Source organism: Phyllobates terribilis, unplaced genomic scaffold (assembly GCF_046119375.1).
Source record: "Phyllobates terribilis strain yellow unplaced genomic scaffold, ASM4611937v1 Scaffold_5__5_contigs__length_657084704, whole genome shotgun sequence".
NCBI lineage: Eukaryota > Metazoa > Chordata > Amphibia > Anura > Dendrobatidae > Phyllobates > Phyllobates terribilis.
The window spans coordinates 359,917,987-359,931,134 of record NW_027362765.1 but is presented as its reverse complement, the minus strand read 5'-3'; the positions used below and the strand labels follow the sequence as shown (position 1 = coordinate 359,931,134).

At 39.4% G+C, this 13,148-nt stretch overlaps 1 protein-coding gene across 1 annotated transcript in view; it reads left to right on the top strand.

Moving 5' to 3' along the window:
- Positions 1-8,702, top strand: part of TECTB (tectorin beta) — a 54,508-nt gene extending 45,806 nt beyond the window's left edge. The window contains exons 7-10 of the mRNA XM_073681274.1: positions 5,259-5,421; positions 7,258-7,327; positions 7,754-7,786; positions 8,650-8,702. Coding sequence (XP_073537375.1) covers positions 5,259-5,421; positions 7,258-7,327; positions 7,754-7,786; positions 8,650-8,702 — 319 coding nt within the window. The remainder of the gene's footprint in view (positions 1-5,258; positions 5,422-7,257; positions 7,328-7,753; positions 7,787-8,649) is intronic.
- Positions 8,703-13,148: the final 4,446 nt, after the last annotated feature.

The following is a 13,148-nucleotide window of genomic DNA, read 5'->3' as shown; positions in this document are numbered from 1 at the left end:
ATATAACTACTATAATACTGCTCCTATGTACAAGAATATAACTACTATAATACTGCCCCCTATGTACAAGAATATAACTACTATAATACTGCTCCTATGTACAAGAATATAACTACTATAATACTGCTCCTATATGCATGAATATAACTACTATAATACTGCTCCTATATACAAGAATATAACTACTATAATACTGCTCCTATGTACACGAATATAACTACTATAATACTGCTCCTATATACAAGAATATAACTGCTATAATACTGCTCCTATGTACAAGAATATAACTACTATAATACTGCCCCTATGTACAAGAATATAACTACTATAATACTGCCCCCTATGTAGAAGAATATAACTACTATAATACTGCTCCTATGTACAAGAATATAACTACTATAATACTGCCCCCTATGTAGAAGAATATAACTACTATAATACTGCTCCTATGTACAAGAATATAACTACTATAATACTGCCCCTATGTACAAGAACATAACTACTATAATACTGCCCCTATGTAGAAGAATATAACTACTATATTACTGCCCCTATGTACAAGAATATAACTACTATAATACTGCCCCCTATGTACAAGAATATAACTACTATAATACTGCTCATATGTAGAAGAATATAAATACTACAATACTGCCCCTATGTAGAAGAATATAACTACTATAATGCTGCTCCCTATGTACAAGAATATAACTACTATAATACTGCCCCCTATGTACAAGAATATAACTACTATAATACTGCCCCTATGTACAAGAACATGACTACTATAATACTGCCCCTATGTACAAGAACATAGCTACTATAATACTGCCCCTATGTACAAGAACATAACTACTATAATACTGCTCCTATGTAGAAGAATATAAATACTATAATACTGCCCCTACGTACAAGAATATAACAACTATAATACTGCCCCCTATGTAGAAGAATATAACTACTATAATACTGCTCCTATGTACAAGAATATAACTACTATAATACTGCCCCTATGTACAAGAACATAACTACTATAATACTGCCCCTATGTACAAGAATATAACTACTATAATACTGCCCCTATGTACAAGAATATAACTACTATAATACTGCCCTTATGTACAAGAATATAACTACTATAATACTGCTCCTATGTACAAGAATATAACTACTATAATACTGCCCCTATGTACAAGAATATAACTACTATAATACTGCTCCTATGTACAAGAATATAACTACTATAATACTGCCCCCTATGTACAAGAATATAACTACTATAATACTGCTCCTATGTACAAGAATATAACTACTATAATACTGCTCCTATGTGCAAGAATATAACTACTATAATACTGCTCCTATGTACAAGAATATAACTACTATAATACTGCCCCTATGTACAAGAATATAACTACTATAATACTGCTCCTATGTACAAGAATATAACTACTATAATACTGCCCCCTATGTACAAGAATATAACTACTATAATACTGCTCATATGTACAAGAATATAACTACTATAATACTGCCCCCTATGTGCAAGAATATAACTACTATAATACTGCTCCTATGTACAAGAATATAACTACTATAATACTGCCAATATGTAGAAGAATAGAACTACTATAATGCTGCTCCCTATGTACAAGAATATAACTACTATAATACTGCCCCCTATGTACAAGAATATAACTACTATAATACTGCTCCTATGTACAAGAATATAACTACTATAATACTGCCCCCTATGTACAAGAATATAACTACTATAATACTGCTCCTATGTACAAGAATATAACTACTATAATACTGCTCCTATGTACAAGAATATAACTACTATAATACTGCTCCTATGTACAAGAATATAACTACTATAATACTGCTCATATGTACAAGAATATAACTACTATAATACTGCCCCCTATGTGCAAGAATATAACTACTATAATACTGCTCCTAGGTACAAGAATATAACTACTATAATACTGCCCCTATGTAGAAGAATATAACTACTATAATGCTGCTCCCTATGTACAAGAATATAACTACTATAATACTGCCCCCTATGTACAAGAATATAACTACTATAATACTGCTCCTATGTACAAGAATATAACTACTATAATACTGCCCCCTATGTACAAGAATATAACTACTATAATACTGCTCCTATGTACAAGAATATAACTACTATAATACTGCTCCTATATACATGAATATAACTACTATAATACTGCTCCTATATACAAGAATATAACTACTATAATACTGCTCCTATGTACACGAATATAACTACTATAATACTGCTCCTATATACAAGAATATAACTGCTATAATACTGCTCCTATGTACAAGAATATAACTACTATAATACTGCCCCTATGTACAAGAATATAACTACTATAATACTGCCCCCTATGTAGAAGAATATAACTACTATAATACTGCTCCTATGTACAAGAATATAACTACTATAATACTGCCCCCTATGTAGAAGAATATAACTACTATAATACTGCTCCTATGTACAAGAATATAACTACTATAATACTGCCCCTATGTACAAGAACATAACTACTATAATACTGCCCCTATGTAGAAGAATATAACTACTATATTACTGCCCCTATGTACAAGAATATAACTACTATAATACTGCCCCTATGTACAAGAACATAACTACTATAATACTGCCCCTATGTACAAGAATATAACTACTATAATACTGCCCCTATGTACAAGAATATAACTACTATAATACTGCCCCTATGTACAAGAACATAACTACTATAATACTGCTCCTATGTACAAGAATATAACTACTATAATACTGCCCCTATGTACAAGAATATAACTACTATAATACTGCTCATATGTAGAAGAATATAAATACTATAATACTGCCCCTATGTAGAAGAATATAACTACTATAATGCTGCTCCCTATGTACAAGAATATAACTACTATAATACTGCCCCCTATGTACAAGAATATAACTACTATAATACTGCCCCTATGTACAAGAACATGACTACTATAATACTGCCCCTATGTACAAGAACATAACTACTATAATACTGCCCCTATGTACAAGAATATAACTACTATAATACTGCCCCTATGTACAAGAATATAACTACTATAATACTGCCCCTATGTACAAGAACATGACTACTATAATACTGCCCCTATGTACAAGAACATAACTACTATAATACTGCCCCCTATGTACAAGAATATAACTACTATAATACTGCCCCTATGTACAAGAACATGACTACTATAATACTGCCCCTATGTACAAGAACATAACTACTATAATACTGCCCCTATGTACAAGAATATAACTACTATAATACTGCCCCTATGTACAAGAATATAACTACTATAATACTGCCCATATGTACAAGAATATAACTACTATAATACTGCTCCTATGTACAAGAATATAACTACTATAATACTGCCCCTATGTACAAGAATATAACTACTATAATACTGCTCCTATGTACAAGAATATAACTACTATAATACTGCCCCCTATGTACAAGAATATAACTACTATAATACTGCTCCTATGTACAAGAATATAACTACTATAATACTGCTCCTATGTGCAAGAATATAACTACTATAATACTGCTCCTATGTACAAGAATATAACTACTATAATACTGCCCCTATGTACAAGAATATAACTACTATAATACTGCTCCTATGTACAAGAATATAACTACTATAATACTGCCCCCTATGTACAAGAATATAACTACTATAATACTGCTCATATGTACAAGAATATAACTACTATAATACTGCCCCCTATGTGCAAGAATATAACTACTATAATACTGCTCCTATGTACAAGAATATAACTACTATAATACTGCCAATATGTGGAAGAATATAACTACTATAATGCTGCTCCCTATGTACAAGAATATAACTACTATAATACTGCCCCCTATGTACAAGAATATAACTACTATAATACTGCTCCTATGTACAAGAATATAACTACTATAATACTGCCCCCTATGTACAAGAATATAACTACTATAATACTGCTCCTATGTACAAGAATATAACTACTATAATACTGCTCCTATATACAAGAATATAACTACTATAATACTGCTCCTATATACAAGAATATAACTACTATAATACTGCTCCTATGTTCACGAATATAACTACTATAATACTGCTCCTATATACAAGAATATAACTACTATAATACTGCTCCTATGTACAAGAATATAACTACTATAATACTGCCCCTATGTACAAGAATATAACTACTATAATACTGCCCCCTATGTAGAAGAATATAACTACTATAATACTGCTCCTATGTACAAGAATATAACTACTATAATACTGCTCCCTATGTAGAAGAATATAACTACTATAATAGTGCTCCTATGTACAAGAATATAACTACTATAATACTGCCCCTATGTACAAGAACATAACTACTATAATACTGCCCCTATGTACAAGAATATAACTACTATAATACTGCTCCTATGTACAAGAATATAACTACTATAATACTGCTCCTATGTACAAGAATATAACTACTATAATACTGCTCCTATGTACAAGAATATAACTACTATAATACTGCCCCTATGTACAAGAACATAACTACTATAATACTGCCCCTATGTAGAAGAATATAACTACTATAATACTGCCCCTATGTACAAGAATATAACTACTATAATACTGCCCCTATGTACAAGAACATAACTACTATAATACTGCCCCTATGTACAAGAATATAACTACTATAATACTGCCCCTATGTACAAGAACATAACTACTATAATACTGCTCCTATGTACAAGAATATAACTACTATAATACTGCTCCTATGTACAAGAATATAACTGCTATAATACTGCTGCTATGTACAAGAATATAACTACTATAATACTGCCCCTATGTACAAGAATATAACTACTATAATACTGCTCCTATGTACAAGAATATAACTGCTATAATACTGCTACCTATGTACAAGAATATGACTACTATAATACTGCTCCTATGTGCAAGAATATTGCTATTATGATCAACATGAGAATCCGTCTGTTATATCTGTAATTTACCTTCTTTTATGGATGAGTTGAGTTTCAGTATTGTACAATTTCCTATATAATTTATCATAATTGATTGTTTAAACATATGGGGGAAACATAGTTGTCTCTGATACTGAGGGTTTCTCATATATTCGATATGTACAGGTGTCCATCAGATGACACAATTATTGTGCATGAAAATGGGAAGAACAGCCGTGCAACTTTCCAGTTTAATGCCTTCCGCTTCCAGAATGTCCCAAAATTATCTAAAGTCTGGCTACATTGTGAGACATATCTGTGTGACAGTGAGAAGTTCTCCTGCCCTGTGGTAAGTAAAGAAATATTCCTTACATATTAGGAACCTCATGTCATTACCTTATCTGACACTGATGGCTTCTAGGTGAGATACAGATGATGCATGAGATCAGCTGGAATTTTCTAAAATGCAGCAGATAATCCTATCTTGAATCTTGGTATTCAAGGAGCTCCCCCTAGTGGTGGCTGCAGACAGAATCTTATCATGCATCTCTGTATACAGTGAGCTCCCCCTAGTGGTGGCTGCAGACAGAATCTTATCATGTATCTCTGTAAACAGGAAGCTCCCCCTAGTGGTGGCTGCAGACAGAATCTTATCATGTATCTCTGTATACAGGGAGCTCCCCCTAGTGGTGGCTGCAGACAGAATCTTATCATGTATCTCTGTATACAGGGAGCTCCCCCTAGTGGTGGCTTCAGACAGAATCTTATCATGTATTTCTGTATACAGGGAGCTCCCCCTAGTGGTAGCTGCAGACAGAATCTTATCATGTATCTCTGTATACAGGGAGCTCCCCATAGTGGTGGCTGCAGACAGAATCTTATCATGTATCTCTGTATACAGGGAGCTCCCCCTAGTGGTGGCTGCAGACAGAATCTTATCATGTATCTCTGTATACAGGGAGCTCCGCCTAGTGGTGGCTGCAGACAGTCTTATCATGTATCTCTATATACAGTGAGCTCCCCATAGTGCTGACTGCAGACATAATCTTACCATGTATCTCTGTATACAGGGAGCTCCCCCTAGTGCTGGCTGCAGACATAATCTTACCATGTATTTATGAATACAGGGAGCCCCCCCTAGTGGTGGCTGCAGACAGAATCTTATCATGTATCACTGTATACAGGGAGCTCCCCCTAGTGGTGGCTGCAATCAGAATCTTATCATGTATCTCTGTATACAGGGAGCTCCCCCTAGTGATGGCTGCAGACATAATCTTACCATGTATTTATGAATACAGGGAGCCCCCCCTAGTGGTGGCTGTAGACAGGATCTTATCATGTATCTCTGTATACAGGCAGCTCCCCCTAATGGTGGCTGCAGACAGGATCTTATCATGTATCTTTGTATACAAGGAGCTCCCCTAGTGGTGACTGCAGACAGAATCTTATCATGTATCTCTCTATACAGGGAGCTCCTCCTAGTGGTGCCTGCAGACATAATCTTATCATGTATCTCTGTATACAGGGAGCTCCCTCTAGTGGTGGCTGCAGACAGAATCTTATCATGTATCTCTGTATATAGGGAGCTCCTCCTAGTGGTGCCTGCAGACAGAATCTTATCATGTAGCTCTGTATACAGGGAGCTCCCCGTAGTGGTGACTGCAGACAGATTCTGATCATGTATCTCTGTATACAGGGAGCTCCCCCTTGTGGTGGCTGCAGAGAGGATCGTATCATGTATCTCTGTATACAGGGAGCTCCCCCTAGTGGTGACTGCAGACAGAATCTTATCATGTATCTCTGCATACAGGGCGCTCCCCTAGTGGTGGCTGCAGACAGAATCTTATCATGTATCTCTGTATACAGGGAGCTCCCCCTAGTGGTGGCTGCAGACAGAATCTTATCATGTATCTCTGTATACAGGGCGCTCCCCTAGTGGTGGCTGCAGACAGAATCTTATCATGTATCTCTGTATACAGGGAGCTCCCCCTAGTGGTGACTGCAGACAGAATCTTATCATGTATCTCTGTATACAGGGAGCTCCCCCTAGTGGTGACTGCAGACAGACAGAAGGTTATCATGTATCTCTGTGTTACGTGAGCTCCCTCTAGTGGTGGCTGCAGACATAATCTATATATGCAGATTTCTGTATATAGATTTTCAATGCTCTGTTTTATTTTGTCAGACATGTGGAAGACGGAGACAACAAAAGGAACAGACAGGAGGTGTCTTAGTGGCAGAATTTATACTGCAGAGTATGTATCTCTGTTATATGAGCTTTCCTTGAGATGTATTAGTCTTTTTTTTTCTTCTTTTCCCTTTTGTGGATCCCTGCCTGATTTTACAAATCCCTCCAATTCGCATGTCTAAATTTTGTTGCATTTGTCCAAAAATGTCAGGTTGTCATTTAACTTCACCTGGACCTTAATGCAAACAAGTGGTGCAGCATAGATTTTTTAATACCCCATTCATAAGTGATGACCTGATAATCCCTCGTGCACAACTGAGCTGTAATAATGCCGCATTATCCCTAGGGTGATGGACCCCATTCATGGTCATATTTCCTGTTGGTCTTATCCCATAGATTTAACGATCCAGCCTGAAACCAATTGATCAGCGATGTTTCCTCTTTCCTAGTTTGGGATCATGTATAACAATCTTGTTTTCCTCTTCTGCTTTAGGCTCGGCATCTTTCGGCTATCCTGGCCTTGCAGGTAAAGTTCCAGAATGTTTCTCCGCTGCAGTGATCCCTAATGTGCCGCTACTTACCCCATGCAATGCTGAATTTAGGAAGCTCTGAAAAAGTCATGGGTCAGTTACCTGGGTAAAGCCTACGTCATCTCACCAGGGGCAGCAACATGAGCGCTCAACCTCAGTAGGTGCCTGGGAAAGCCGGGTGCCTGCCATCAGTGCTCTCAGGGGCTGTCACCCATCTTCACAGTTATTCATCCCTCATGTATCACTCACAGGAAAACCCAGCGGCTCTTAATACCCAAATGCTGACACTTAAACGCCGAAATGCGCATGAATCTCAGTCCTTCAGTGGATTAGTCCCATAAATATCAACGGATGACAACTGGCTCCAAAATGGACACGGTGCCACCCCAACCTTAAAGGGGCATTCAAGAAGGAAACATATTCTACTTATTCCCCCAATAGGTGATAAATGCTAGATCAGTGGTGGTCTGACCAGTGGAAGCCCCACCGATCTTCAGATCCGGGGACCCTGGATTTCTGTCTCCCCCCTCTGCTAGGAGTAGTTTGAACACCATTACTTAATATAAAGTAGAGCCCCCAGAGACGCGCTCTGCTGTTCTGCCCACCAGTGCGGGCCCAGAGGTTGCATCCCCTATAATTTACCCCTTTATTATGGGGTTCTCTCCCTATGTGTCAGGGCTTATGAGGCGCTCCTGTGACCAAGAAGGTGTCATCAGTACTGGACTACAAATCTGGTGACAACCTCGGAGGACGCTGGTATGTTACATTGTGGCACCCAGCTTTCCCAGGTTCAGATCCGTGTATCCCAGAATCTTATATAACGGTGGTGAATGATATCTCTCGACTGTTCCCTCCCCAGTGGTCGTCCACCATCTGCTCCTGACTATGGGAATCTACAAGATGCTCACCTAAAAGAAGCCGACCGCAGAGTGACGCCCCAGGACACGAAGCCAACGCCATCCTCGGCCCCTCCAGTCATATACACACCCTCAGGAATAAAATGGCCTCCGATCGGCCTCGGGGCAGACACCGCTGTACAGAGCCCGAAACTGGAACATGTCCTGTACTTCATATTAGCAATCAAGCTGGGCTCCACATTCAGATACTTAAAGGGATCTCCGGTCCTATGTGAAGAAAGCTTCGCCACGGCATAAAGTTCTGCAACTTTCTAATCTAATTTGTGTTTTATTTTGTTGCTCTTTTCGAGATCTCTGCTTGTTGTCAGTCAAATGGGAATAGGAGCTTAAAAATGTCTCACAGCTGTGAGGTAACAATTGTATCCAGTCCGGACAATCTGCTGTGGCCTCCAGCCAGATCCACCTCACAGGAGATTGATACAATTGTATCCAACCCAGACAGTCTCAGTTGTGAGACTTAAGGCCATGTTCACACCTGTTAGGTTTTTCAGCGTCACAAATCAGCAGCAAAACCTAATCTCTGGCAGGAAATCAGCTGCGTCAAAAACGCAGATTTTGCTGCATTTTTTGTTGCGTTTTTTTTCATTGTTCATCTGATTCTATTTATGCATGTACATAAAGTTCTGTGGAAAAAAAAGAACCCCGTACTATTTTGCCATCAAAAACGCTGATGTAAATTTTGGTGCAGTTTTGATGCGCTTTTTCAGCTTTTTTTTCGCCACCCATTACTTCCTATGGGTGAAAAAAACGCTGAAAGAAGTGACATGCTCTATTTTCCAAAAACCCAACCAAGGCACAAAATATGCAGCAAAAAAAAACAAAACAAGATGTGTGAACAAAGAATTCTGGAATCTCATAGACTTTGCTGATACTGCAAAACGCAGCTGAAAATTTGCATAAAAATCTGCAGCAAAATACGCTGAAAAACCCAACATGTGTGAACATAGCCTAATAGTCCCTGAAGGTTTTCTGCTGCCAAGTGTCCACCAGAATATTCCCGGTCACTGACAGACGGCAGAGCTCCTAAGGATGATAAGGGATATTTCACAATCTACATTAGGAAGTTGGAAAACTTTTCAATGTGCAACAAGTAAACTGTAATGACATAAACCGGGATTTTCCGTCATATGTTCTGATACTCGCTGATTCTCAATGGTGCATTACACTGTAAATAGACTTTTTCATCCTTGTAATCCTTATCTTTAGTGTGTGAAGAAAAAGACAAAAGGTACATAAAAGAGATTTCTTACTGGCTACTTTGTCCAGAAAATCTGCTGATTATCCAACAATCTAATTAAAAAAAAAAGAAATCTTACCACAGTGAGATCGGTTAATAAGGCAGATCCACAAAATGTCAAGAAAAAAGAAAATGGTGCTTTGTATTTATATAACAGAGTTTAAAAATGTATTTAAGCTTTGTCATACACAGTTGCCAGTAGGGGGAGCTCCATACATACGGGTGATGCATGATAGGATTTTGTCCACGACTTTTATATTGATGGCCTAGCCCTAGAATAGGTCATCAATATCTGATAGGTGGGGGGTGCGACAATCGGCACCCCCAATGATCAACTGTTCCCGGTGCCGACAGCGGCTTATTGCAGAGCTGCCCAACACAGCTCTGCCAATGGTGTAGTGGCCGTGCCCAGGTACTGCACATCCGCCCCCTATTTGAATCAATAGGATTAATAATGATCAATAGATTAATTAATTTCCATAAAATACTTTATGTAATCTGCCCAGATATGTGCAAATCAGTGGAAAACTAGCTGTCTAATTGTCCTTAGACTAATTGTCCCACTAATCATGTTACCACGCTCCTGTGGGCATGAGTAACGATTAAGAGTGGCGTCACCACCGACTTTTTGGAAATCTCTGCTCCTTGACGCGTGCCCATCGATGTGGTAGTGATGTAGGACACAGCCAGCTATGAGACTTGCAGATCTGACGGTAACGGCCAGCGGTGATGGTCACTGACGTCCACAGAAGGATGATAACGTGATTAGTGGGACAATTCGTCTGGAGGAATGGGACGCTCCATTGACTAGTCACCCACTGATTTGCATATTCTCAGCTAAATGAAATGATTTTATGGAAATGAATGAAACAAAACAAAATTTGGAAGCATTAAAAACAGTGTGATAAAGACGAGGCCTCTCTGTGGGATATGGGGAAGCTGTCAGGTTACATGTAATCTCTAATGGAAATAAAGAATCTTCTCCTTATTGATTTCAGAGAGAACAAGTGACTCCATACGCTTCACAACCCACTATACCAAGATCACTATACCAATAATACCACATACAAGGGAGAAGTAAGGCCACACCGTGACTGGAGGACATATTACCACCATAGTGTCCAAATAATACCACATACCAGGGAGAAATATTGCCACAAAATCACCAGACCACAATAGTGATCAAATAATACCATCACACTGATCAGTAACAAGAACCACAGTACTAACTTAAAAATATTGCCACCAGTAACATTGTACACGTGAGCTCTGTACATAGTATATAGTGAACAGGTAATACAGTGATCACCGGTGACATTATACACAGGAGCCCTGTATATAGTGTCAGTGTACAGGTAATACAGTGATCACCAGTGACATTATACACAGGAGCTCTGTATATAGTGTCAGTATACAGGTAATACAGTGCTCACCAGTGACATTATACACATGAGCTCTGTATATAGTGTACAGGTAATGCAGTGATCACCAGTGACATTATACACAGGAGCTCTGTATATAGTGTATAGTGTACAGGTAATACAGTGATCACCAGTGACATTATACACAGGAGCTCTGTATATAGTGTATAGTGTACAGGTAATACAGTGATCACCAGTGACATTATACACTGAAGCTCTGTATATAGTGTATAGTGTACAGGTAATACAATGATCACCAGTGACATTATACACAGGAGCTCTGTATATAGTGTATAGTGTACAGGTAATACAGTGATCACCAGTGACATTATACACAGGAGCTCTGTATATAGTGTATAGTGTACAGGTAATACAGTGATCACCAGTGACATTATACACAGGAGCTCTGTATATAGTGTACAGGTAATACAGTGATCACCAGTGACATTATACACAGGAGCTCTGTATACAGTGTATAGTGAACAGGTAATACAGTTATCATCAGTGACATTATACACAGGAGCCCTGTAAAATAGTGTACATGTAATACAGGGATCACGGGTAACATTATACACAAGAGCTCTGCATATAGTACACTGCTCAAAAAAATAAAGGGTCCACTGAAATAACACATCCTAGATCTGAATGAATGAAATATTCTCATTGAATACTTTGCTCTGTACAAAGTTGAATGTGCTGACAACAAAATCACACAAAAATCATCAAGGGAAATCAAATTTGTTAACCGATGGAGGCCTGGATTTGGAGTCACCACCAAAATTAAAGTGGAAAAACACACTACAGGCTGACCCAACTTTGATGTAATGTCCTTAAAACAAGTCAAAATGAGGCTCAGTATTGTGTGTGGCCACCACGTGTCTGTATGACCTCCCTACAACGCCTGGGCATGCTCCTGATGAGGCTCAGTATTGTGTGTGGCCTCCACGTGCCTGTATGACCTCCCTACAACGCCTGGGCATGCTACTGATGAGGCTGAGTATTGTGTGTGGCCTCCACGTGCCTGTATGACCCCTCTACAACGCCTGGGCATGCTCCTGATGAGGCTGAGTATTGTGTGTGGCCTCCACGTGCCTGTATGACCCCCCTACAACGCCTGGGCATGCTCCTGATGAGGCTCAGTATTGTGTGTGGTCTCCACGTGCCTGTATGACCCCCCTACAATGCCTGGGCATGCTCCTGATGAGGCTCAGTATTGTGTGTGGCCTCCACGTGCCTGTATGACCTCCCTACAACGCCCGTGCATGCTCCTGATGAGGCTGAGTATTGTGTGTGGCCTCCACGTGCCTCTATGACCTCCCTACAATGCCTGGGCATGCTCCTGATGAGGCTGAGTATTGTGTGTGGCCTCCACGTGCCTGTATGACCTCTCTACAACGCCTGGGCATGCTCCTGATGAGGCTGAGTATTGTGTGTGGCCTCCACGTGCCTGTATGACCTCCCTACAACGCCTGGGCATGCTCCTGATGAGGCTGAGTATTGTGTGTGGCCTCCACGTGCCTGTATGACCTCCCTACAACGCCTGGGCATGCTCCTGATGAGGCTGAGTATTGTGTGTGGCCTCCACGTGCCTGTATGACCTCCCTACAACGCCTGGGCATGCTCCTAATGAGGTTGCGGATGGTCTCCTGTGGGATCACCTCCCAGACCTGGACTAAAGCATCCGCCAACGCCTGGACAGTCTGTGGTGTAATGGACATCCTGGACATCATGGTGGACGGAGCGAGACATGATGTCCCAGATGTGCTCAATCGGATTCAGGTCT